This window comes from Euleptes europaea, chromosome 3 (genome assembly GCF_029931775.1).
Source record: "Euleptes europaea isolate rEulEur1 chromosome 3, rEulEur1.hap1, whole genome shotgun sequence".
NCBI lineage: Eukaryota > Metazoa > Chordata > Lepidosauria > Squamata > Sphaerodactylidae > Euleptes > Euleptes europaea.
In genome coordinates, this window is record NC_079314.1 from 24,801,195 (window position 1) to 24,824,825 (window position 23,631).

Genomic DNA, 23,631 nt, shown 5'->3' on the forward strand with positions numbered 1-23,631 from the left:
GTCTATCTTTGGGCAACGAATGCATGAGGGCCAAGTGAACATGGGCATCTGCTTTATCCTGAGATACTTTCTGCACTCGTGAAGGTTCTGCTGGTATGGGACTCAAGAAAACAGAGCTGGGGGGTGTTTTGCATACCATAACCTAGTACCTGAGCCACGTGGTGCAGAGAGGTAAGCTGCAGTACTGCAGTCCAAGCTCTGCTCACGACCTGAGTTCGATCCCGACAGAAGTCGGGTTCAGGTAGCCGGCTTAAGGTTGACTCAGCCTTCCAACCTTCCGAGGTCAGTAAAATGAGTACCCAGCTTGCTGGGGGTAACGTGTAGACGATTGGGGAAGGCAATGGCAAACTACCCCGTAAACACAGTCTGCCTAGTAAACATCAGGATATGATGTCACCGTATAGATCAGGAATGACCTGGTGCTTGCACAGGAGACCTTTACCTTTAACCTAGTACAGATCAATCACAGATGCTCTTCCTAGCTCCGTGCACATCGTAACTAATTCTGCTGTCATGCAGACTTTACATGTGAACATACATCTGTGCAGCAGCAACTTACAAACCATCATGTTCAAGGTATGTACACAGAGACTTGCCAGCCATTGGAGAAAGCCAGTGTGGTGAAGTGGTCAGAGTGTCAGACAAGGATTTGGAAGACCTGAGTTCGAATCTCCACTCTGCCACAAAAGCTTGCTGGGTGACCTTGGGCTAGTCACATAGTCTCAGCCTAACCTACTTCACAGGGTTGTTGTGCGGATAACATGGAGGGGAGGAGAATGACGTAAGTCGCTTTGGGGTCTCCACTGGGGAGAAAGGTGGGATATAAATGAAGCAAATAAATAAATCATACCCCCCCAACTTTGCATTCCCAAGCAGATAGTAGGAACAGGGAGTTTACCATGGCCCTGAGGCTGCATCAGGGGCCTGGAGACCAAGCCCTATGAGGAAAGGCTGAGAGAGTTGGGAATGTTTAGTCTGGAGAAGAGGCGGCTGACGGGCGGGGGGACATGATGGCTCTTTTTAAGTATTTGAAGGGCTGACACTTAGAGGAGGGCAGGGAGCTGTTCCTGCTGGCAGCAGAGGATAGGACTCGCAATAATGGGTTTAAATTGCAGGAGGAAAGGTACTGGCTGGATATTAGGAGAACATTTTTTACAGTAAGAGTTGTTCGACAGTGGAATCAGCTACCCAGGGAGGGGGTGAGCTCCCCCTCCCTGGCAGTCTTTAAGCAGAAGCTGGACAAACGCTTGTCAGGGATGGGCTGTGGCTGATCCTGCATTGAGCAGGGGGTTGGACTAGATGGCCTGTACGGCCTCTTCCAACTCTATGGTTCTATGTATTCAGGTTGCTGGGTCCTCAAGGTTTGCAGGCCTGGAGCACAAGCATCGTTTTTTTTATGCATAAGTCTACACTCTCACACAGAACGCTAACACTGGTGGCCATTAAGGGTAGGGTTGCCAGCTCCAGGTTGGAAAATACCTGGAGGTTTTGTGGGTGGAGCCTGAGGAGGGCGGGGTTTGGGGAGAGGAGGGACTTCCATGGGGCATAATGTCATAGAGTCCACCTTCCCAAGCGGCCATTTTCTCCAGGTGAACTGATCTCTGTCACCTGGAGAGCAGCTGTATCAGCTGGAGATCTCCGGCCACCGCCTGGGGGTTGGCAACCCTAATTAAGGGGCAGCGACATGTGTCCCAAAACAACCTCGGAAAACCAGACAAGAGACTTTCACAGCTGTATCTGAAGCAACTTCAAGCTGCCTTCTCTACTTTGCTGGAATGGCCCTTTCTTCCTTAGGCACCAGGAACCTCTCAGGGTGCAGCTCCGGCGCTCAGACTTTGTACACCAGAGGCCAAAACCGCCTCTGGCTTTGCTTTCCGACTTGTCTGCTCCCATCTCCCAACACAACATTCTTGATTACAGCCTTTTAAAACCATCTCGGCCTCTCTGGCTCCTGGGCAGCGACCTATATCTTTAGGGCTTGATCTGAAAATAGCGTCCGCAGCTGCCAGCTCAGGAGAAGCTCAGCGGTTTTCATTTCAGGAGAGATGTGGGCCTGATTTTGAGATCTCTTGATTAGCATGATTGCGGGTGGCAGATTGCTGCTAAATGTTTTTGCTTGGAAGGGGGGGTGGGAAATAGGACAGAGGAGTATTGCTCCAGCTGGGGGGAGACTGTAGATGGCGCTAAAACACCTGTGCGCTGGGTTGTAAACTAAGATTGCTGGTAATTTGTTTTTTAACAAACCACTAATGCCCTTTTGCTGAAGAAGTGTCAGCTCTTTTCAGAGAAATGTGAAGAGAGGGAGGGAAAAAATGGAAGATGACATTTTCAGCTGCCGGATTATACCGCCGGCAGAACCAATCTACTTTCAAAAGGGATCACGAGGTCAGACAAATCCATGGCAAATAGGTCTATCAATGGCTATTTGCCTTGATAGCGGAATGGAACTTCCAGGCTCCAAGGCAGCGTACCTCAGAATACCAGTGGCTGGTGGGTAAAATGGTGTGCATGTGGGAGTTATCTGTGCCTTCACAGCCAGCCCATTAGGCTTGCCAACCTCCAGGTATTAGCAGAAGATCGCCTGCTATTACAACTGATCGCCAGCCGACAGAGATCAGTTCATCTGGAGAAAACAGCTGCTTTGGCACATGGACTCTATGGCCATTAATGCAGGGTCTTTTTTGAAGCTTGCTCAAAGCTCTTTTTTTAAATGCGACCTTTAAAATTACCAAGACCGATGCAAATGGAGAAATTCCACCCCACCCCACCCCCACTCGCCTGTTCCTTGTTTGCACAGCCATTAGCAATCACCGGTTGCATAGCTAACGCGCAGCTGTGATTTTGCATGTTTCTTTGAGGGAATTCTTCGCAGCGGCGGAGTAAACACAAAAGGTCGAGTTAAAGGGGCTCTTAAGTAATGCGAAGCAGGTATGCGCTGGCTTCGCAGTCACTTCCTGAACAAAGGTTCACCATGGGGGGGGGGGGGAAATATGCGGGGCAATTCAGCCTGGAACGCGCTGCTAATTACCGAGCATAAATGGCCTTAGGCATTGAAGTCCCTCCCTGCCCCAAACCCCGCCCTTCTCAGGCTCTGCCCAAAAAACCTCCCACCAGTGGCGAAGAGGGACCTGGCAACCCTACAGCCTGTGGATTTCCCAGAAGCATCCGTGAGTGTTGGATGTTCTTGTGGGCTTTCTCACCCACGTTGCTTCATTGCTGCCTTTAAGACAATGGTGCCTTGGGAAGCTATGGGGATTGTTTCTTTGGCCGAGCTTGGCCTGATTACTCTCAGTTAAAACAATGGCACACTTTCCTGAGAGTAAGCCCCACCAAGCACATTGGAATGAACTTCAAAGTAAATTGCATAGGACTGGATTGTTAGGTGTGCTACAGGCAGCAAGGCAGTTTTTATAACCTTGTGCTTAAAGGTAAAAAAAAGGTAAAGGTCCCCTGTGCAAGCACTGGGTCATTCCTGACCCACAGGGTGACATCACATCCAGACATTTACTAGGCAGACTTTGTTTACGGGGTGGTTTGCCAGTGCCTTCCCCAGTCATCTTCCCTTTACCCCCAGCAAGCTGGGTACTCATTTCACCGACCTCGGAAGGATGGAAGGCCGAGTCGACCTTGAGCTGGCTACCTGAAACCGACTTCCGTCGGGATAAAACTCAGGTCGTGAGCAGAGCCTGGACTGCCTTAAATTCTCCCTGTCATGAAAACAGAATCAAGGCCTTCACTTTCCTCCTGGTCTTAAACTACTAATTGTAGAACTGGCTTGTGACATTTGAACTTTCCAAATGACTGGCAGTGCCATCTCAGGCACACTTATACCCGTTCTAAGGGCCAGCGGGGTGTAGTGGTTGAGAGTGGCGGACTCCAATATGGATAACTGGGTTCAAATCCCCGCTCCTCCACATGAATCCTGCTGTGTGAACTTGGGCCAGTCACAGTTCTCTCACAGCTCTCTCAGCCCATGCTAGGATTGCCAGCTCCCGGTTGGGACTTCAGTGCCATAGAGTCCAATTACTAAAGTGGCCATTTCCTCCGGGTGAACTGATCTCTATCGGCTGGAGATCGCTTGTAATAGCGGGAGATCTCCAGCTACTATCTGGAGGTTGGCGACCCTAGCCCACGCAGAGGTAGGCAATGGCAAACCACCTCCAAACCTCTCTTGCCTTGAAAACCCTATAGGGTCTTCATAAGTCAACTGTGACTTGACAGTGAAAAAACCACGCACAAGGACTTAGATAGGCTTAGAAGGGGTAACTGTGTTTAGGATTGCACTGTGCATTACACTACAAAAGAGGGGTGCCCCCAGGATCCTAAGCAGGCCTACTCAATGGGGCTTACTCCCAGGAAGTCATTCTTAGGATTGCACTATGTGTGTGTGGTTTGTGTTGTGTAAGGGACCTAGTTACTACTGTGGGCCCTCCAGAACCAAAGCAACCAATCAATTCAAACACAAACCACAGATATGGGGCTCAGCATTTCAATTTTTTTTTTTTAGTATTTAGGATAGTGGTTGCCTAGCAATCCCCTCTCTACATCACTGCAGCTAAAGGAAGATTAATAGGGTCAAGCTATAAGAAAATTGTTGGGTCATAAATCCTAGCTCGGTTTGCCTTGAATAATAGGTCCTAGTTATTGGTTTAAAGTCGCCGAAAACTGAAAATGGAATTAAAAGATTGAGGCGGGTTTTTTTTTTTTTTTTTTGGTACCTCTTGGGTAGGAAGGACTGATTTCCTCTCTCTCCCATTTTCCTCCCCAGTCACCCTCTGGCTGCCAAATGATTTCTTTCATCCTCTTGGGATGATGTTCCCATTTAGGGCCGTTATCACTCTTGCAGAATCTCCCCTACTCTCTAATCAAGGCCCTATTGTGTTTCGGTTGTTGCAAAAATTTCAAGAATCCTCCAAATATTTCCATTTGCTAGATGTTAGCCGAGATTGCCAAACGAGATTCTGGATGATTTCTGAGCTCATCCTCTGCCTTTGCAAAAGGTTAGAATAATAGATTCATAGAGTTGGAAGGGACCACCAAAGTCATCTAGTACAACCCCTTGCACAATGCTGGAAATTCAAAACTACCTTCCCCCCACCCCGCACACCCCCAGTGACCCCTGGCTTCAAGTGTAGGAGTGGGGAAACCAGCCCGGTTCACCAGATTAGCCTCCGCAGCTCATGTGGAGGAGTGGGGAATCAAACCCGTTTCTCCAGATCTGAGTCCACCGCTCTTAACCACTACACCACACTGGCTCTCAGAAAGCTAAAACTCTCAGGCTTGGTGGATGTATATATCCCTTTAGGCACCTTGTGAGGCTGTGTTTTTAAAGAGAGATGTGGCAGAGAACACACAAACGGAGCTTTCCTTGAGCCGTTCCATCGATCGTCCCAAAATAGCCGGTACCCTCTGGCAAATGCTCACGGGCCAGCTGGCCATAGCCTTGCTGTTCTCGGGGCAGGGGGAGGCAAAAGCTCCCAAGCAGCTGTTGGGTTTCCGGACAGAGCCTGTGCTCTGGCTGCCCTTTCCTTTGCTAACAGAGTCCGAGACGAATTCTTACAAATGCCCATGGATCAGGGAAAAAAAGCACCCGGGAAAGAGGGGCAGCTGCCGCCCTCCCATCTCCAGAAGATACGAACTCAGAATTGAATCTCCCGCAGTAACAGCTTTCCCCTCTGTTTCAGGATGAAACATTATCAGCGTTCCAGCGTGGGTGTGATGGATCAAGGAACCCTTTCCAGGAAGGCAGTCTGCAGCTGGGGAGGGAAAGCTGGCCGAAGGGATGAATGTGGCGCGTTGCTCCAGCTTTTCAGCAAAAATGGCAGGTGGAAAGGGAGGCCCTGTTTCAGTAAAAGCTGCAGGCATGTAACGAAGCCTCTTTGTGCCTGTTAACGGCTATGACTGGCTGCTGTAGCTGGAGAATCCCCTTCCAGCTCTTGTCTTGCTCTGTGCTTCCTCACCGAATGAGTCTCCCAGCAGTCCCTCTTGGTCAATAAAAACAAAGAAAATCCTGCAATTTTTTTTGTTTTATTTCCTCGTTCTCTCTGGCAAGGACTGTTTCCTCCTTCCAAATAGCAGGCAAGGGTATAGAACACACAGTGGGGATCTACAAGAAATTAATCTGTGTGTGTGTGTGGGAATCATAGAATCATAGAGTTGGAAGGGACCACCAGGGTCATCTAGTCCAACCCCCTGCACAATGCAGGCAATTCACAACTACCTCCCCCACTCACCCCCAGTGACCCCTACTCCAGGCCCAGAAGATGGCCAAGATGCCCTCCCTCTCATGATCTGCCTAAGGTCATAGAATCAGCATTGCTGACAGATGGCCATTGAGCCTCCTCTTAAAAACCTTCAGGGGAGGAGCACCACCTCCCGAGGAAGCCTGTTCTGCTGAGGAACCGCTCTAACTGTTAGAAAATTCTTCCTAATGTCTAGATGGATTTAGAATTACCCCCTGCCTTCTCCATCCAGCCCCAATCTCTCCCCTCCATGATTCTCTAAGTTCTGAGGGCTTTAAAGAGGCTGATATCCCTACCTCCTTTCCCTCCCTTTAACAGACTCTCAATAGTTCTCAATATTCTTTGCCTCCTGGAGCATATTCATTCCCCATCAGGCATGGTGTAGTGGTTAAGAGTGGTGGTTTGGAGCGTTGGACTCTAATCTGGAGAACCGGGTTTGATTCCCCACTCCTCCATATGAGCGGTGGACGCTAATCTGGTGAACCAGGTTGGTCTCCCTACTCCTACACACGAAGCCAGCTGGGTGACCTTGGGCTAGTCACAGCTCTCTTAGAGCTCTCTCGGCTCAACCTACCTCACAGGGTGTCTGTTGTGGGGAAGGGAAGGTGATTGTAAGCCGGTTTGATTCTCCCTTAAGTGGTAGAGAAAGTCGGCATATAAACACCAGGTCTTCTTCTTTTAGATTGGGAGGAGGCTAATTTATAAACTGCATACTTGAAAACTTCCCAAAGTATGCGGAAACCCCAGATTTGTCCGTGGCTGCCCCATTGTGTGGCTTCTGTGATTATTATTGGGGCAAGCTGCTTTAATATCAGCAGTAATGTCATGAGTATCACTGGACACAGAAGAAGAGGGAAGAAAGATAGGATCTGGACACACACCCAATTTTAAACAATATTTTTATGCAGGCCTGAGCCCCTGCCCCCTGAGTATGCAGAAACAACTACCTTGTTTGGAGGTATTGTATTCCTTACCATAATGGGGGCCAATTACTTTATCATTAAAAGGAGGGGTGAAACTCCTACAAGAAGAGGTACACAAGAGACGTGGGGGATGGAAGGGGCATGGCTTAGTGGTAGAGCATCCTAGTTAACATGCAGAACGTTCCAGGTTCAATCCCCGGCATCTCCAGTTGAACAATACAAGTGATGAGAAAAATCTCTGCCTGAGACCCCTGAGAATCACTACCAGTCACAGTGCCATGACCATGAAACAATTTTTGATGATGAAGAAGAGCTGGTTTTTATATGCCGACTTTCTCTACCACTTAAGGGAGAATCAAACTGGCTTACAATCACCTTCCCTTCCCCTCCGCACAACAGACACCCTGTGAGGTAGGTGGGGCTGAGAGAGCTCTAACTAGCCCAAGGTCTCCCACCTGGCTTCATGTGTAGAAGTGGGGAAACCAACCTGGTTCACCAGATTAGCATCCTCCACTCATGTGGAGGAGTGGGGAATCAAACCCGGTTCCCCAGATCAGAGTCCACCGCTCCAAATCACCACTCTTAACCACTACACCACACTGTGTAGTGGTTCAGTGAGCAAGGCAGCTTCATGTAGTGATTCAGTGCGCAAGGCAGCTTCGTGTGGAACAAGTTCCACCTGGGGGGAAAATTTTAAAAGCTATGATTCCAAAAAGATGGCTAAGCAAAGGGTCATGTCTGAAGTGCATACAATCAAGGGCTTGAACTAGTACTGTAAATGCTTCAGTTCCATCCCAGTTTAGGTTCAGACGCAGCTAAAGGTGATCCAGTTTGGTTTCAGCAGAGCCTGGCAGCGCTACCGTAAACCTCTGACGGCTGGGGACACACCACAGGGCTGAGGGCCTTCCTGTCTTTCTCCTGACTTTGCAGGAGGCACTTGATGGGAAACAGGGAGCTGGGCTACATGGACCCTTGGTCTGATCTGGCGGGGCTATCCTTCCATTCTGAGTGCTGAAGTTGTCAAACAGAAACAGAGTAACAACATGTGCCTTGCCTGCCCAGGTTTATGACTCCCCGCGGGATACCCGTTGGCGTGTTAAAAGCTGGCAAAAGCTTCTCTCCCAGTTCTAGAGCTTTATTCTTGAAGACCTGTTTGGAGAAAGAGAGCAAGGATGGAGTGAGAAAGCTATTAAGAAAAGAGCCATTTGGAAATGCAAACAGCATCGGATTTCTAAATATAAATCTCCAGATGTACAACCCTTAAGAGGTACTTTACAGTGAATCACATTTTCAATCCATGTATATATATTTTTTATTTTTTTCTGCACCTGCACCACGTGAGCACCAATTGGCTGGATCCGGCAGACCCATTCCACTAGCTCAGGTGTTGTCTCCTTACATGACCCATTATGAGTGAAGATAGTAGGATTTTTAAAAAAAAGTATAAACACTGTGGGAAGCAATTCTCCTAGCGTACTACCAGCCCAGGAAGTCGAGAGTTACCATCTCCGGAAAACTCTGGTCGTTTATGCATGGGTATTTCCACTCACTTTCACCCCTGGTCTGTCTTGGTTGTTCCTTGGAGTTATGCATGAGTTTTCCCTCCTTTAGAGATGACCTCGCTGCTAGCCCTCACAAATCCCGGGACTTCCTGTCCCTCTATTAACCTGATTCTTCCCTCTTCCCTGAGCTCAGTCCGCTTGAAATCCCCATGCATAAGGCAAAGCGCGGGACACAGAAGCTTTGTTTCTCTCACAGCAAATAGACAGCCAATTACAAAGCAGCAAGTTTAGGGGTGGGGATTCAAATGCTTCCTGCTTCCTCAGAGTTCTTTCTGAGCAAAAGAAAGGCTTTTAAAAATTAGGCTTGGGTTTCTCCCCCCCTTCTTTTCAAATAGCTCCGTTTTTTGTTTTTGTTCTTAAAATGCTTTTTTAATGCAGCAATTGGGTTTGGGGGGGAACTTTTCTCTCACTACAGCCAATTACAAAGCAGCATTTCAAGGGGTGGGGATTCAAATGCTTCCTGATTTGTTTAACTGGGGCTTTTCGCCCCATTGAAAACAGCAAGGCTGTGCCTGCTAAATACCAGAAACCATAGCTGATGGGAATGTATTTAGTCTGGCCAGCATAAAGGCTCTGCACTGGGAGGGATGGACTAAATTGGAAAAATATTCAGCCATTGTTCTTTTTGGAAAGGAAAGGCCAAAAAGGCCTCCTAGACTCTTCATAGGAAAGGTGGGTAAGCAGGTCAAGGGTGGCTGCAGAGTTTAATGGACATGCGAGTAAAGAAAGGATCCCGACTCATCTGCAGGATGCGCGTGTGCTGCCTCGGCATCCGAACCCCACAAAGACCTACGGCTCAGAGCAAGCAGCTCATTTGCAGTAAATTGCCTACCCATCAGTCGCCTATATCTTCCTCTTCCCTCCCCTCCACCTTCCCTCAATGTAATTTCTTTTTTTACTGGCAAGCCCTGTGTTATCTGGGGAACTGGAAGATGAAGAGGATTACACAAAATGTTTATCTGATTCTGGCACAGAGAAAAAAACGTGGCGGCTCCTCGTGCGGAGCTGCTCGTCAGTCTCCTAAGCCGCCGGAGTTGCTCCTTTTAACCGTCAGAGTAAAGACAGGCGGCCTGAGCCAGGGGTTTCAGCTTCAAATCCTGGTGCCTGATCTGTGGCCAACTGAGAGAAGCTGGCTCATGATTTCCCCCCACATACTCTTACGCTACCGCCTTGGCAAGGCCCGCCTTAATTCTGCCTAGGGAAGTGTGCTGGGAGAACAAAGTTCGTTTTCTTGGCTGGAGAGAGGCAGGTGGTGATTGCAGGATGAGGCATCTGGGCTTCCCTGGGGACGTCATACTGGAGAAGACAGAAGCTGAGAGAGACTGGATGCTTTAAGCACATTCCTAACAGCTGCAGGGGTCAGCTGAAAATATATCTGCAGCTCGTGGCCTTCGGGTAAAAATTCCTGCCTCTTCAGGCAACAGGGCAAGGGAAGGCAGCATGGTATAGCCTGATCTCAGAAGCTAAGCAGGGTCGGTACTTGGATGGGAGACCGCCAAGGAAGGCTCTACAGAGGAAGGGGAAGAAGAAGAGGAGGAGTTGTTGGTTTTTCTGTACCAAGGGAGAATCAAACCGGCTTACAATCACCTTCCCTTCCCCTCCCCACAACAGACACCCTATGAGGTGGGTGGGGCTCAGAGAGCTGTGACTAGCCCAAGGTCACCCAGCTGGCGTAGGAGAGGGGAAACCAACCCGGTTCACCAGATTAGCCTTCGCAGCTCATGTAGAGGAGTGGGGAATCAAACCTGGTTCTCCAGATTAGAGTCCACCACTCCAAACCACCTCTGCTTCCCACTTGCCTTGAAAACCCCTTGCTGGGGTTGCAGTGAATCAGTTGTGACTTGCCGGCACATATGTATGTACAGGCAACAGGACCAGGATCAGGAACTCACCCTCCCTTTTATTTATTATTCTAGTTAATCTCAAAATCCAAGAATTAAAAGAACCCTCTGTGAATTACCCCACCCCCACCCTACCACACACATTTTCTACATTTGCGGATGACAGAATACAAGCAAACCACTTCAGATTCTTTTGAAGCTAAATTGCTAGCAACAGTAATCTGTGCTCATGAAATTACTCATGATCAAACAAGTCGGCTAAAGTTATTTAGGAAACTGAGTACATGCTTTTTACGTCCAGCCCCTTTATTGCAGTCCACGGCATCACCCAGGTATCTGTATAATTCTCCCAAAAAGCAAAAGAGAGTTCCGGGACTATGCAGGGGAAAGCGTCAGCTCTCCCTTCTTTTGCACTGTAGCCCTGATCCAACCTTCCTGCTGAAGCTGGAGGGCGAGAGATTAAAAAACAGATAAAAGGAAGTATATCTTCACAGAACGCATAGTTAAATGGTGGAACTCCCTGCCCCAGGATGTGGTGATGGCTAACAACTTGGAAGGCTTTAAGAGGGGAGTGGACATGTTCATGGAGGAGAGGGGTATTCACGGCTACTAGTCAAAATGGATACTAGTCATGATGCAGACCTATACTCTCCAGGATCAGAGGAGCATGCCTGTTGTACTAGGTGTTGTGGAACACAGGCAAGATAATGCTGCTGCAGTCGTCTTGTGTGCGGGCTTCCTAGAGGCACCTGGTTGGCCACTGTGTGAACAGACTGCTGTACCTTGGTCTGATCCAGGACGGCCTTTCTTATGTTCCCTTCCCTCCCCATGGCTACCCACCTTTGAAAAAACCTAAGGAGACAGCCAGACATGGATCTTCTACTTCAGTGTCTTGTTTGACCCTAAGACATACAGAAAGCTGGGGCCCATGAGACTTCCCACATGTTCAGCCGTCACCATGGGGCTAGAAATAGGGTTGCCAGCTTTATCTTGGGAAAATCCTGGAGGTTTGGAGGTGACACCTGAGGAGGCAGAGTGAACTCAGTGGGCATGTGATGCCACAGAGACCACTCGCTGAAGCTGCCATTTTCTCCAAGGGATCTGATCTCTGCCCTCTGGAGATCAGTTGCAATTCTGGGAGAACTCCCGGCCCCACTTGGAGGCAACCCTTGCTAGAGAAGATTTGGTTTGGGAGGCCATAAGGCTGACCCCACCAGGTCAGTCACCAATTGTATCTACAGCCAAGCTGTAACTTATTGGCGGTACACCCAGATTAGTAAAGGTAAAGGTCCCCTGTGCAAGCACCGGGTCATTCCTGACCCATGGGGTGACGTTACATCCTGACATTTCCAAGGCAGACTTTGTTTGTGGGGTGGTTTGCCAGTGCCTTCCCCAGTCATCTTCCCTTTACCCCCAGCAAGCTGGGTACTCATTTCACCGACCTCGGAAGGATGGAAGGCTGAGTCAACGTTGAGCCGGCTACCTGAAACCAATTTCCGTCGGGATCAAACTCAGGTCGTGAGCAGAACTTTTGACTGCAGTACTGCAGTTGTAACACTGCGCCAGCATGCTGATTAGCTTTGGATTTCACACATTAACAGATCACTTCAGGATACAATGGTTCCATATTAACATACCACACCCTCATTAGCACATTAACTTGATACTTACAGGACAATGGTTAGCACATTACCTTTGTTACTTTTTGCAGGACAATGATTCAGCTCAAACCCAACCCCTTTTTTGACTATATATTACTCTTCCTACACACTTGACACTGAGAGACACTGTCCTTCAGTGTTACTCCTCTGAAGATGCCGGCCACAGCTGCTGGCGAAACATCAGGAAAGAAAATACCAAGACCACGGTTACACAGCCCGGATAACCTACGAGAACCCTTTAGGTTTTCCCCACCACATTTGATGTCATCTATGAAATTGAACTTTATAACTTTTGTTCAATAAATCCAATAAACATGCCCTAGGAGGCATTTTAACCCCACATAAACTAACTCAGACAAGTTTTCCAAGAGACAGCAGGCCTATGGGGAAAAGGCTACCTCTCCCATGCAAGAAGGGAAGGAAGAGCTTCATGCTACCAAATCCATCAGGTTTCTTTCAAAAACAAAGCCAGGCTGTTATAGCACCTTTGCCTAAAACTCCTTGTTTTTTGGAATTGGCTTGCTGCAGCTTTCTCGCTTCCAATATGGAAGATTCCCTCCTGGTTCAGCGCGAGAGCAGTATGCCATTTGCTTCTCTCCCTGTCTTGGGTGTTTTGTGCAGCCTCCTTGATCTCTCTACACCTACCTTCACAAATATACGATACGTTCAGTCTCTGCCAGTACTCGGGAACACTGGGAGAATAAGGCAGAACTGTACTGCAGAGGAATTTTATCGCTGAGCGAAATTCATTTTGGTAGCGGAGATTAATCTTTGTTGGACTAGTGGCTGCATCGCCTTTAGGAAGCAGATGGCATTTACTCTTACATGGTTGCCAACCTCCAGATCCTGCTGAAGAAAACAGAACTACGACCCCAGGTCATATAAATAAATCACACAAGGTACTGGATGCTAAACCATCTTCAGACGGAACTATCCTATGATATATCTATGGACATTGGATTGAACTGTCATTGTAAATGTGCCAAGCAGAGTCCCAATTTCTATGTTCCAGTCTTATGCATATAAGAATGTACTGATCATATTGTATATGTATGTTGTTATAGTTTCATAGTTGTGATAGGTTATAGATAGTTTAATAGTAGTGTGGTGTATTTCTAGAGTAGCATTTCGGCTTCACAATATATTGGTTTAGCATCCAGTACCTTGTGTGATTTATTTATATGACCTGGGGTCATCGTGCGGTTTTCTTCAGCTATACTTGATATACAGCACAATCACATTTTGTGCCGATTTTTGCTAACCTCCAGGTACTAGCTGCTGATCTCCCACTAATACAACTGATCTCCAGCCGGTAGAGATCAGTTCCCCTGGAGAAAATGGCTGCTTTGGCCATTGGACTCTATGGCATTGAAGTCCATCCCCTCCCCAAACCCCACCCTCCTCAGGCTCCGCCCCAAAATCCTCCCGCCGGTGGTGAAGAGGGACCTGGCAACCCTATACTCTTAAGGAGCAGCCATCTTTGGAGGAGCACACCTTGGGAGGCTGGCATGGGCCGGGGAAGGGAGCAAATGTGGTCACTAAGCTGGATTTCTCTGACTCGGATCACCCCCCACCCAGGCACAAACCACATCCTCCGAATTTCAAAACTTATCGATTAAATTGCATCTGGGAAGGTGTTTTCTGTCCTCCAAATCAGATCGGGGACCCCGGGTCACCAGAGGAGGGCCAGTGCCTCGTGGCTGGAATACACAGCAGCATTTCCCTTTGGACCCGGCGCAAGCCAAAGTGTGTGTACACTGGATGGGAAGGTAAGTTGGTAACACCCTTGAATGCTAACAGGTTGTCTACCCTTCTGATTTTGAAAAGGGCCCCCATCTTTTTGTTATACCCTTGATGGCAACCCACCTTCATAGGCAGGAAGTCTCGCCATTAACCGGTTCAGGTTTGTGTCTGGTTGAGGCAAAGTGAAAGAAAGAACACCCCCCCCCCAAAAAAAGAGGAGAGAGAATGTACACTTGTGAGTTTGTGTGAAAGTGAGAGAGAGAGAGAGAGCAAGTGCTCCCATGTGGGTGTGGGCTTTATAATGGATCAGGAAGTTCGACTGTGTTCAGCTTGGTCTTTAGACGAAGCTTTTCTCACCCACAAAAGGTATTAAATTAGCTTGGAAGAAGGAGAAGGAGGAGAGTTGGTTTTTATATGCTGTCTTTCTCTACCACTTCCACTTAAAGGAGAATCAAACAGGCTTACGATCACCTTCCCTTCCCCTCCCCACAACAGACACCCAGTGAGGTAGGTGGGGCTGAGAGAGCTGTGACTAGCCCAAGGTCATGCAGCTGGCTTAATGTGGAGGAGTGGGAAAACAAATCCAGTTTACCAGATTAGTGTCTACCGCTCATGTGGAGGTGTGGGGAATCAAACCCGGTTCTCCAGATTAGCATTCGCCGCTCATGAGATGGAGTCGGCAATCAAACCCGGTTCTCCACATTAGAGTCTACCACTCCAAAACACTATACCACGCTGGCTCTCAAAGCTAGGAAGACTGCGTTATTGCCAATTACTGTGGTTGAGTTTTGCATGGAAGCATGACAGATGGTATCTCTTGCAGTGCACGGTCCCACTATTTACATTTTCCCCTGCATACCCATGTGCGAGTGTGCATCTATCCATTGACTACCTTACAAAACATTTAATGTGCCTGATGCAGTAGCCTCTAGTCCATAAAAGATGATGCCATCATAAATATGTTCCTTTTTAAGATGCCACAAAGCTCTGCCCTCATATACGGACACAAGTCTTATACATTTATATACATTTTGGCTTTGTCAGCCAGCCAGACAATGCTACACAGGGGACCAAACACAACCCTGGGCAGTAAACCCAAAACGACATGCCATAATGGTGGCAAAAATAATAAAATAAGCGACTCACAATGTGAGTCTGAACTCTGACTGAACTCCAAAGCCTGCCGTCTCAACCTATCTAACAAAAGGGCCAGGCCAAAGACAATATTCTTGCTATGGGAGGGGATGGGGCTTTGAGTGGCCACTCTGTCATTGTGTGAACTGAGCGCTGGATTTGATGGGCCTTGGCCTGATCCAGCATGGCTTTCCTTACGTTCTTACGATTCTGCTTCTTCCGATGGGCAGCCTCAGGGCAGTAAAGAATGCGCTGCTGGTGGGTACAGGGCTACTCACTCAGTGGCTAGCGCATTCACAAGACACATCTACTAGAAGGAGGAGGAGTGGGGAATCAAACCCAGTTCTCCAGATTAGAGTCCACTGCTCCAAAGCATTGCTCTTAACCACTACACCACGCTGGCTACAGGGGAGGGGATGTGTAATGATCTACAGGTTCAGAATCCTCCTCCTATCCAGTCCCAGAATTCCACTAAATAACAGGAAAGAGTATCTAATCTCTGAGTCAGTTGATAAACATAACCAAGATGCTATTTTAGCAAGCCCGTTTTATGATCTAAATTCTATTTAAGCTTTAGAACCTATTGGAAAAGGTAAAGGTAGTCCCCTGTGCAAGCACCGCTGGGGTGACATCACATCCTGACGTTTACTAGGCAGACTATGTTTATGGGGTGGTTTGCCATTGTCTTCCCCGGTCGTCTACACTTTACCCCCAGCAAGCTGGGTACTTGTTTTACCGACCTTGGAAGGATGGAAGGCTGAGTCAACCTAGAGCTGGCTACTTGAAACAGACTTCTGTCGGGATCGAACTCAGGCCGTGAGCAGAGCTTTTGACTGCAGTACTGCAGCTTACCACTGTGCGCCACGGGGCTCCATAAACCTCCGACTCACCCCCAAAGTCGCAATAAAAGTAGTTTGTGGCTTTAGATTATGGCTGCTATAAAAAGTTTGTGAACGTATTAATACTTTCATTACCAAGCTAGGCTATGCAAAAAGGGTGGAGTGAGGACATACGCACTTGTCCTGAATTGCTATTGCATAAATGTGACAAGAAAGGGAATGTGGCAGACCTGTGCCACTTAGTCCACACAGGTAGCCAAGATGTTTTTGGAGGGGGAAAGACCTATTCTGCTTTTTGCTGAAGTTCTGGCAACACCCACTAGGGTTGCCAACCTCCAGGTACTAGCTGGAGATCTCCTGCTATTACAACTGATCTCCAGCCGATAGAGATCAGTCCGCCTGGAGAAAATGGCCGCTTTGGCCATTGGACTCTATGGCATTGAAGTCCCTCCCCTCCCCAAACCCCGCCCTCCTCAGGCGCTGCCCCCCAAACCTCCTGCCGGTGGCAAAGAGGGACCTGGCAACCTTACTCCTGACTACATCACTGAGGATATACATCTTCTTCCTGATAAATGGAGATCCTTAAGCCGGGCAGAGTTGTGGTGGTTATTTGCCCCCAGGGTTACACGGGAGGGCACTGCCCTCCCTCTAGGATGGCGGAGGACCCTCTGGAGTGCACAAAACTGAGGTCAAGAGGCCCTGTCATGCTGTATTACTGCTCATGACGGTTTTTCACTCTTTTGGCAATGCAACTGAGAACAGCCGCCGCTATCCCACTGCAGCGTTTAGTGTGACCCTGAGGGGCCTATGAAAGTTCCTCTTTCCAGCATCAAGAAATTAACAAGTTCTGAAATGCAAGGCCAAGATCACAGCAAATGGCATTTCACAGCAAGGGACCAATGTACCAAACTGAAAAGCTATCTAGGAGAAATTGTCCACGGGAGAAAATATCTACACAAAATGATGGAGCCAGGCAAGGTAATCATGCGAGGCTTAATTAACAGCCATCATCAGCATTTCAATATTCATAAAAAAAGTTAGTTTTCAGCTTGTTGAGTTGGGGGGGGGATCGTTTTGAAGGGCTTGGTTTGGCAGGGCTCTCCAGGGAGACTGGCTGTCTTATGCGGAATTACACCCCTGTGTGTGAAATGCGCTGGAACAAACCTCTTCGCCGGTTAAGTAGAACGCAGCCAGCAACCCTCCGATGTAGCGGATGTTCACTTCGAACAAGGAAGCTTCGCCATTCTGCAGAGAACAAAAAAAAAAAAAAAAAGATTTGGTTCCAAACTGTGCATTAAATAAAAAAGTAAGAACGTGCTACAGGAAATCGGTACAAAGGAATGTTTTTTTCCCTCACACTCATAAAATTGTAAAGCAGAATTGAATGATACTGAGAATGCATGCCTGCTGCCAAAAACAAGAAGCCCTGTTTTTCCTCCTGCCCTCTCCTCAAATAAAGTCTAGCAACTTTCCATCATGTGACACTGCTAGGGTTGCTAACCTCCAGGTACTAGCTGGAGATCCCCTGCTATTACAACTGATCTCCAGCCGATAGAGATCAGTTCACCTGGAGAAAATGGCCGCTTTGGCAACTGGACTCTATGGCATTGAAGTCCCTCCCCTCCCCAAACCCCGCTTTCCTCAGGCTCCACCCCCAAAATCTCCCACCAATGGTGAAGAGGGACCTGGCAACCCTAGATACTGCAGGGTTGGGAAATTCCCTGCTTCCAATCCCCTACACTGGCTGTCTCCACCTTTCAGGGGTGAAGAAACTTTCAACATGATGATGATACATCATACGCTGGAAAGGATACCAGGAGAGAAGAAGATGGGTCTGTCCTGCTTGAGGAGGCAGGCAGCATTCTCTGTATTGCCTAGTTTTGCTTTTAGAGTGGGTTCTTTGTAGTCTATGTCACACTATGGTATGTATTATCTGTTCAATGTATGTATTATCTGGCTCTTACTACATTGTTTTCTACTTTTGTAATTCCATTTTCTGCAGTGCTTGATATACCATATCTGACACTTCTTTTGCATTGTTCCTAATTTGATATTCCTACTCCTACTGCGTGACTTATGGTATGTCTTGGGCTATTCGACTGCATTATTTTACACTGTGACAAGATGGGCTACAAATGAAGTAAAATGAAGGCAAGGTAACAAATGGTGCAGAGGAAAACAAATTCTTTAATACTTTTTATAACCCCAATGTGTTTTGCGTACAGATTCCTCAGGTGGAATCTAATAAATGAGAACATAACACAAAATAATAATATAAACATATATTATACATATATCCCTGGAGGTTTTAAAGCAGAGGCTAGATGGCCATCTGTCAGCAATGATGATTCTATGACCTTAGGCAGATCATGAGGGGGAGGGCACCTTGGCCATCTTCTGGGCATGGAGTAGGGGTCACTGGGGGTGTGGGGGGGAGGTAGTTGTGAATTTCCTGCATTGTGCAGGGGGTTGGACTAGATGACCCTCATGGTCCCTTCCAACACTATGATTCTATTAGTAAAAACATTTTCAAAAATTGTATAGAAAAATTATACATAGGACAATTCATAGAGCATGTACAGAGAGCAATATCTAATTACATCTTAATATTGAGATGAGAAAACGAAATAAACAACAATGTATACTATGTATTGTAAATTTGCAAAGAAATCACAAGCTAGAACCTATATGTGTACATTCCTGAGTATTTATTATATACTTCATTTATCTCCTGTCTTTCGGGGACCCAAAGCAGCCTACAACATTCTCCTCTCCTCCAATTTATCCCCTGAGAGGTAGGTTAGACTGGGAGTCTGTGAATGGGCCAAGGCCTCCAAGTGAGATTCCATGGCAGATCAGGCAGAGTAGGGATTCGAACCTGGGTCTCCCAGATCCTAGTCCAGCACTCTAACCACTACACTATGGTGGCTCTACAGCAGACGCCTTTTGTCAAAAAGAGGTATATGGGCTCCACAGAGGCAGGGATCTCTGAGATATGGATCTGTGCGCACAGATGTTCATTCCCTATCAGGATTACTTCTTCCAGAGGAGAGAAGATACATACTCACAATTTGCTCCCAAGCCTACAACTTCATGTCAGGGTCAGGTGCAAAGTGAAATGGCCCTTACTACTACTTATGTATGTAGAATTTTAAGATGTGAAAACCTTCATCTAATTGCTTTGTGCAACAGTCCTATGAAGCCTGTTTTTACAGCTGGAGAACTGAGGCTGTAACTGGTCAAAGGCCACCGAAGGAAAACATGGGTGTGATTGGGGGGGGGGGGAGAGAAGAAGTGAAATAGGACACACAACTACTGTGCTTCTCATAATAAGAACATAAGAAAGGCCATGCTGGATCACACCAAGGTCCATCAAGTCCAGCAGTCTGTTCACACAGTGGCCAACCAGGTGCCTCTAGGAAGCCCACAAACAAGACGAGTGCAGCAGCATTGTCCTGCCTGTGCTTCACAGCATCTAATATAATAGGCACGCTCCTCTGATCCTGGAGAGAACAGGTATGCATCATGACTAGTATCCATTTTTACTAGTAGCCATGAATACCCCTCTCCTCCATGAACATGTCCACTCCCCTCTTAAAGCCTTCCAAGTTGGCAGCCATCACCACATCCTGGGGCAGGGAGTTCCACAATTTAACAAATTAACTAATAGCAATGTTCAAAGAGAAACCCACCCACCCTTCCATGTTTCATAAGGAGTGGATAAATTACTGGCAGCCACTGTAACCCTGCTTACGCTGAGGAACAGCTCCACTGGAAACAGAAACGCGGTTTAAAGTAGATGTATTTTAGGACAGCCGGCAACAGCAACAGAGGCCTTGGTGGGTTTTTCTAGGGGCACTTGCTAATGTGGAAGACCGAGTCTCTCAGATAGCCATTTACCTGGAGCAAGTTATGCTCTATAATAATCCAGCTTCGGATCAGTGAAATGTCAAAGCAATTGCAGTCAAATTGCGCCTTTCAAAAATGTGCTCCTGGAGTCCAGCCTTGCATGCCAATTCAGTTTGGCTTCCTGAATAAATATCAGCTCCTCTCCGCACGTGCATACGTGCGCGCACACACACACACACAACCAACATCGCCCCCAAGGCACAACAGCTACGTCGGCGATAAGGAAGAGGCGGTTGAAGAAAAAGCCGCAGAAGCCAGTACCATAAACTAGCTTGGGGGGAAAGAGGCAGGCGACTCTCTTTCTATTGTGTGTGTAAAGTGCTTGACTTATGGTGACCCCTTTCTTTGGGGGGTTTTCATGGCAAGAGACTAACAGAGGTGGTTTGCCAGTGCCTTCCTCTGCACAGCAACCCTGGTATTCCTTGGTGGTCTCCCATCCAAATACTAACCAGGGCTGACCCTGCTTAGCTTCTGAGATCTGACAGGATCAGGCTAGCCTGGGACTGCAAAGGCCTGAAGAAAAGCTAGATTTTGGGAGCACAGTGTATGTAGAATTACTTAAGGAAAACCATAATATTTAGGTTTTATATAGCATTTCCCAATATTAATGGCACATTTTATACATTGTTATGCTGCTGTCCCTACAACAACCCGGAAAACTGGCTTAGATTATGACGTTGCAGACAGAGGCTGAGGCCAGGAGAAAGAGCAGTTTACCTGAGGCTACCCAATGCGTTCATGGCAGAGGACAGAGTCAAACCAGGCCCTTCGCAGCTCAATCCCTCAGCCATCACATCGCCCCAGGCATGGAGTTGCCTTCCTATGGAGAGCCATCTGGCCTCTGTTTGGCCTTCTTGTTAGAGAATCAGGAAACTTAGATTTAATCACTTGCACTTCTCCTCCGTGACACTGCACTACAGCCTCACTTTCTTGTTCCTTCGCTGGAGACAGGCAGCAGTTCTTCAGGGGCGAGGCTCCTCCATGGAGCTTCAGCCCACAGCCTCCCTGCGGTTTCCCTTTTAAGCTGGGGCAAAGGAAGTGGAGCAGAATGGTAAGCTGCAGTACTGCAGTCCACGTTCTGCTCACGACTTGAGTTCGATCCCGACGGAAGTTGGTTTCAGGCAGCCGGCTCAAGGTCGACTCAGCCTTCCATCCTTCCGAGGTCGGTAACAAGAGTACCCAGCTTGCTGGGGGTAAAGGGAAGATGACTGGGGAAGGCACTGGCAAACCACCCCGTAAACAAAGTCTGCCTAGTAAACGTGGGGATGTGACGTCACCCCATGGGTCAGGAATGACCTGGTGCTTGCACAGGGGACCTTTCCTTTTTATAAGGGAAGTGGAGCCTCATGCATTCTGCTCAGAAGAAGAAGAGTTGGTTTTTATATGCCGACTTTCTCTCCCACTTAAGGAAGAATCAAACCGGCTTACTATCACCTTCCCTTTCCCTCCCCACAACAGACACCATGTGAGGTAGGTGGGGCTGAGAGAGCTTTAAGAGAACTGTGACTAGCCCAAGGTTACCCAGCTGACTTAATGTGGAGGAGTGGCCATGGGAGGGGCCGTTTTGGGAACGCACCCCCGGGACTTTGCAAGACATGCCTCGCAAGTATTGGCTGGGAGCCTGGACTTTCGCCGGGATTACAACTTCACTCGGCTCAAGATTCCTATGTCATAGGCTAGGAATTATATGTGGCTTTGTTTACATTTTTTGGGGACTTTCTTTTTGCATTCATAAATGGTATATAGAGTTTTAAATGTATCCTTTGCTAATGATGTATATTAACTAACTGTGTATAGCTGTGTATGATGAGGATATGTCTTTGTCCGTAAAATGGAGTAGAGTACAATAGCTATGTATTTAGATTAGGGATTTATCACCTTGGATTAGAGATATATTGAATTATTGTAATGGTGGTATCCAATAGTTTTAACATGGCTGGTACTATATCGACTGCTGCTGGTCTTTGCAAATAAATCTGAACTGAATACAAGATGTCAGGATTTGAGCCTGCAGTGGTTCTTGAGAACTGAGAGAGGGCGTTTAGCCTCTTCCCCCCACCCCCAACTCTGACAAAAGAAGGGAATTACAGCAGGACCAGTTGTTACCCGAATTAGATCGTCTCCGCTTTAGTTGGGGGAATTAGCAGCGGAAGACTAAAGCTTTGAAAGAGGTCGGGTAACACAATGTCTTTTTAGCCAGTGTTTATGGGGACGAGCCTCTTTGGGAAAACTCTGAATAAAGAAGCGGCTTTTGAACAAAATGGGGTTTTTTTCTTGTAAAAATAGTTAAAAAACACACACAGAGTAAAAATCACGCACCCAATTCACACGAGGCCTAAGAAAATAACAGAGAGGAGGGGTGGGACACAAGGATGTGAGGGCCTGAGGTGATATTTACCAGTCCAGAAGAAAAGGGACGTCCATCAAAAGCAGCGCTGGGAAGGGAGAGAAACATCTCTCGGAAATAAAAGGACTTTACACAAAGGGCAACGGGTGGGTGTTTGGATTCAGAAATATGCACGCGACGAATGGTGCCACTATTTATAGTTAAAATGAGCCCTGAGGCTGCATGAGGTAACTGAGGAACAAAAGGTTTGCCATGGACAAGAGCCTAACTGCTTCTCTGGTAGCTCAGACAATGATTATGATGGGCATGATGTCATGTCGGGATGTTACAGAATGCCTGTGATAACGTAATTAATGGCCAGTGACTGCTTTAGTACTGAGTTTGAAACATGTTACGATGTCTGTGTTACGATGAAATGTGTTATGATGAGAAGTTTTCCCAGGATGGGTGTGAGTCAGACAGGAGATGGCTGATGTAATCTCCTCTGCATGTTGGATGAGGCTTGAGGATATAGCAGATATGCAGAAGGACTAGCCAGAGCTTTCTGAACAGCCTGTGATTGCGGATGGAATTAAGGTGTTTACTATGGCTATTTATGCATGGGAGGCTTTGCCTTGGATTTGCAGCTCTCTAGATGCATATTTTCCCCCATCTGAATTCTCAAAACTTTGCAGGGGGGCTTATTTTGAGAATTCAGATGGGGGAAAATGTGCATCTAGAGATCGGCAAATCCAAGGCAAAATCTCGATGCATAAATGGCCTATCAGTTCAGGTGTCTGCTAGGAGTGCTTAATTTAATATGCAAGGGAGGCTCTGCTTTATTCCCCATTGTTCTCTCAGCCTTCCCCACCTCAGGACTTAGGAAATGTTAAACGACCTTTTACTGCCTCTCAGCACCCAGGTTTCACCCAGGTCACAAAGATGGATTCCAAGATCCCTTGGAAGTATGCCCCACCTTTGTGGAGCTGTGGCTCAGTGGTAGAGCATCTGGTTGGCATGCAGAAGGGCCCAGGTTCAATCCCTGGCATCTCCAGTTAAAGGGGCTAGGCAGGTAGGTGATGTGAAAGACCTCTGCCTGAGACCCTGGAGAGCCACTGCCGGTCTGAGTAGACAATACTGACTTTGATGGACCAAGGGTCTGATTCAGTATAAGGCAGCTTCATGTGTTCATGTGTGACCTGCTAAGGCTAGCCTTGGTCCTATATGCCTTCCATGGCATATCAGGTAGCTTAGGGCAGTTCGGGTGCTGACACAGTGAGAGAGCAGCCCAGGATGCCCTGATCTCTATTGTGACAGCTTCCAGGTCATGCTTCCTTACAGGTCTGAGAAGCGAGGGAAGACAGACTTCAGCCTCTTCTTATTTTGTTCCCTTTTCAACTTTATGAATCTCAGGTGGGGGAAAACAAATTAAGGCATAGCAACTTAACATA

The 23,631-nt window shown here is 47.5% G+C and overlaps 1 protein-coding gene across 1 annotated transcript in view; it reads right to left on the reverse strand.

Annotated features, from left to right (window-relative positions):
• Window positions 1-23,631, reverse strand: part of MAN1C1 (mannosidase alpha class 1C member 1) — a 190,187-nt gene that overhangs the window by 24,001 nt on the left and 142,555 nt on the right. Inside the window, exons 4-5 of the mRNA XM_056846936.1 lie at window positions 17,110-17,190; window positions 8,220-8,314 (exon numbers count right to left, since the gene is read on the reverse strand). Coding sequence (XP_056702914.1) covers window positions 8,220-8,314; window positions 17,110-17,190 — 176 coding nt within the window. The remainder of the gene's footprint in view (window positions 1-8,219; window positions 8,315-17,109; window positions 17,191-23,631) is intronic.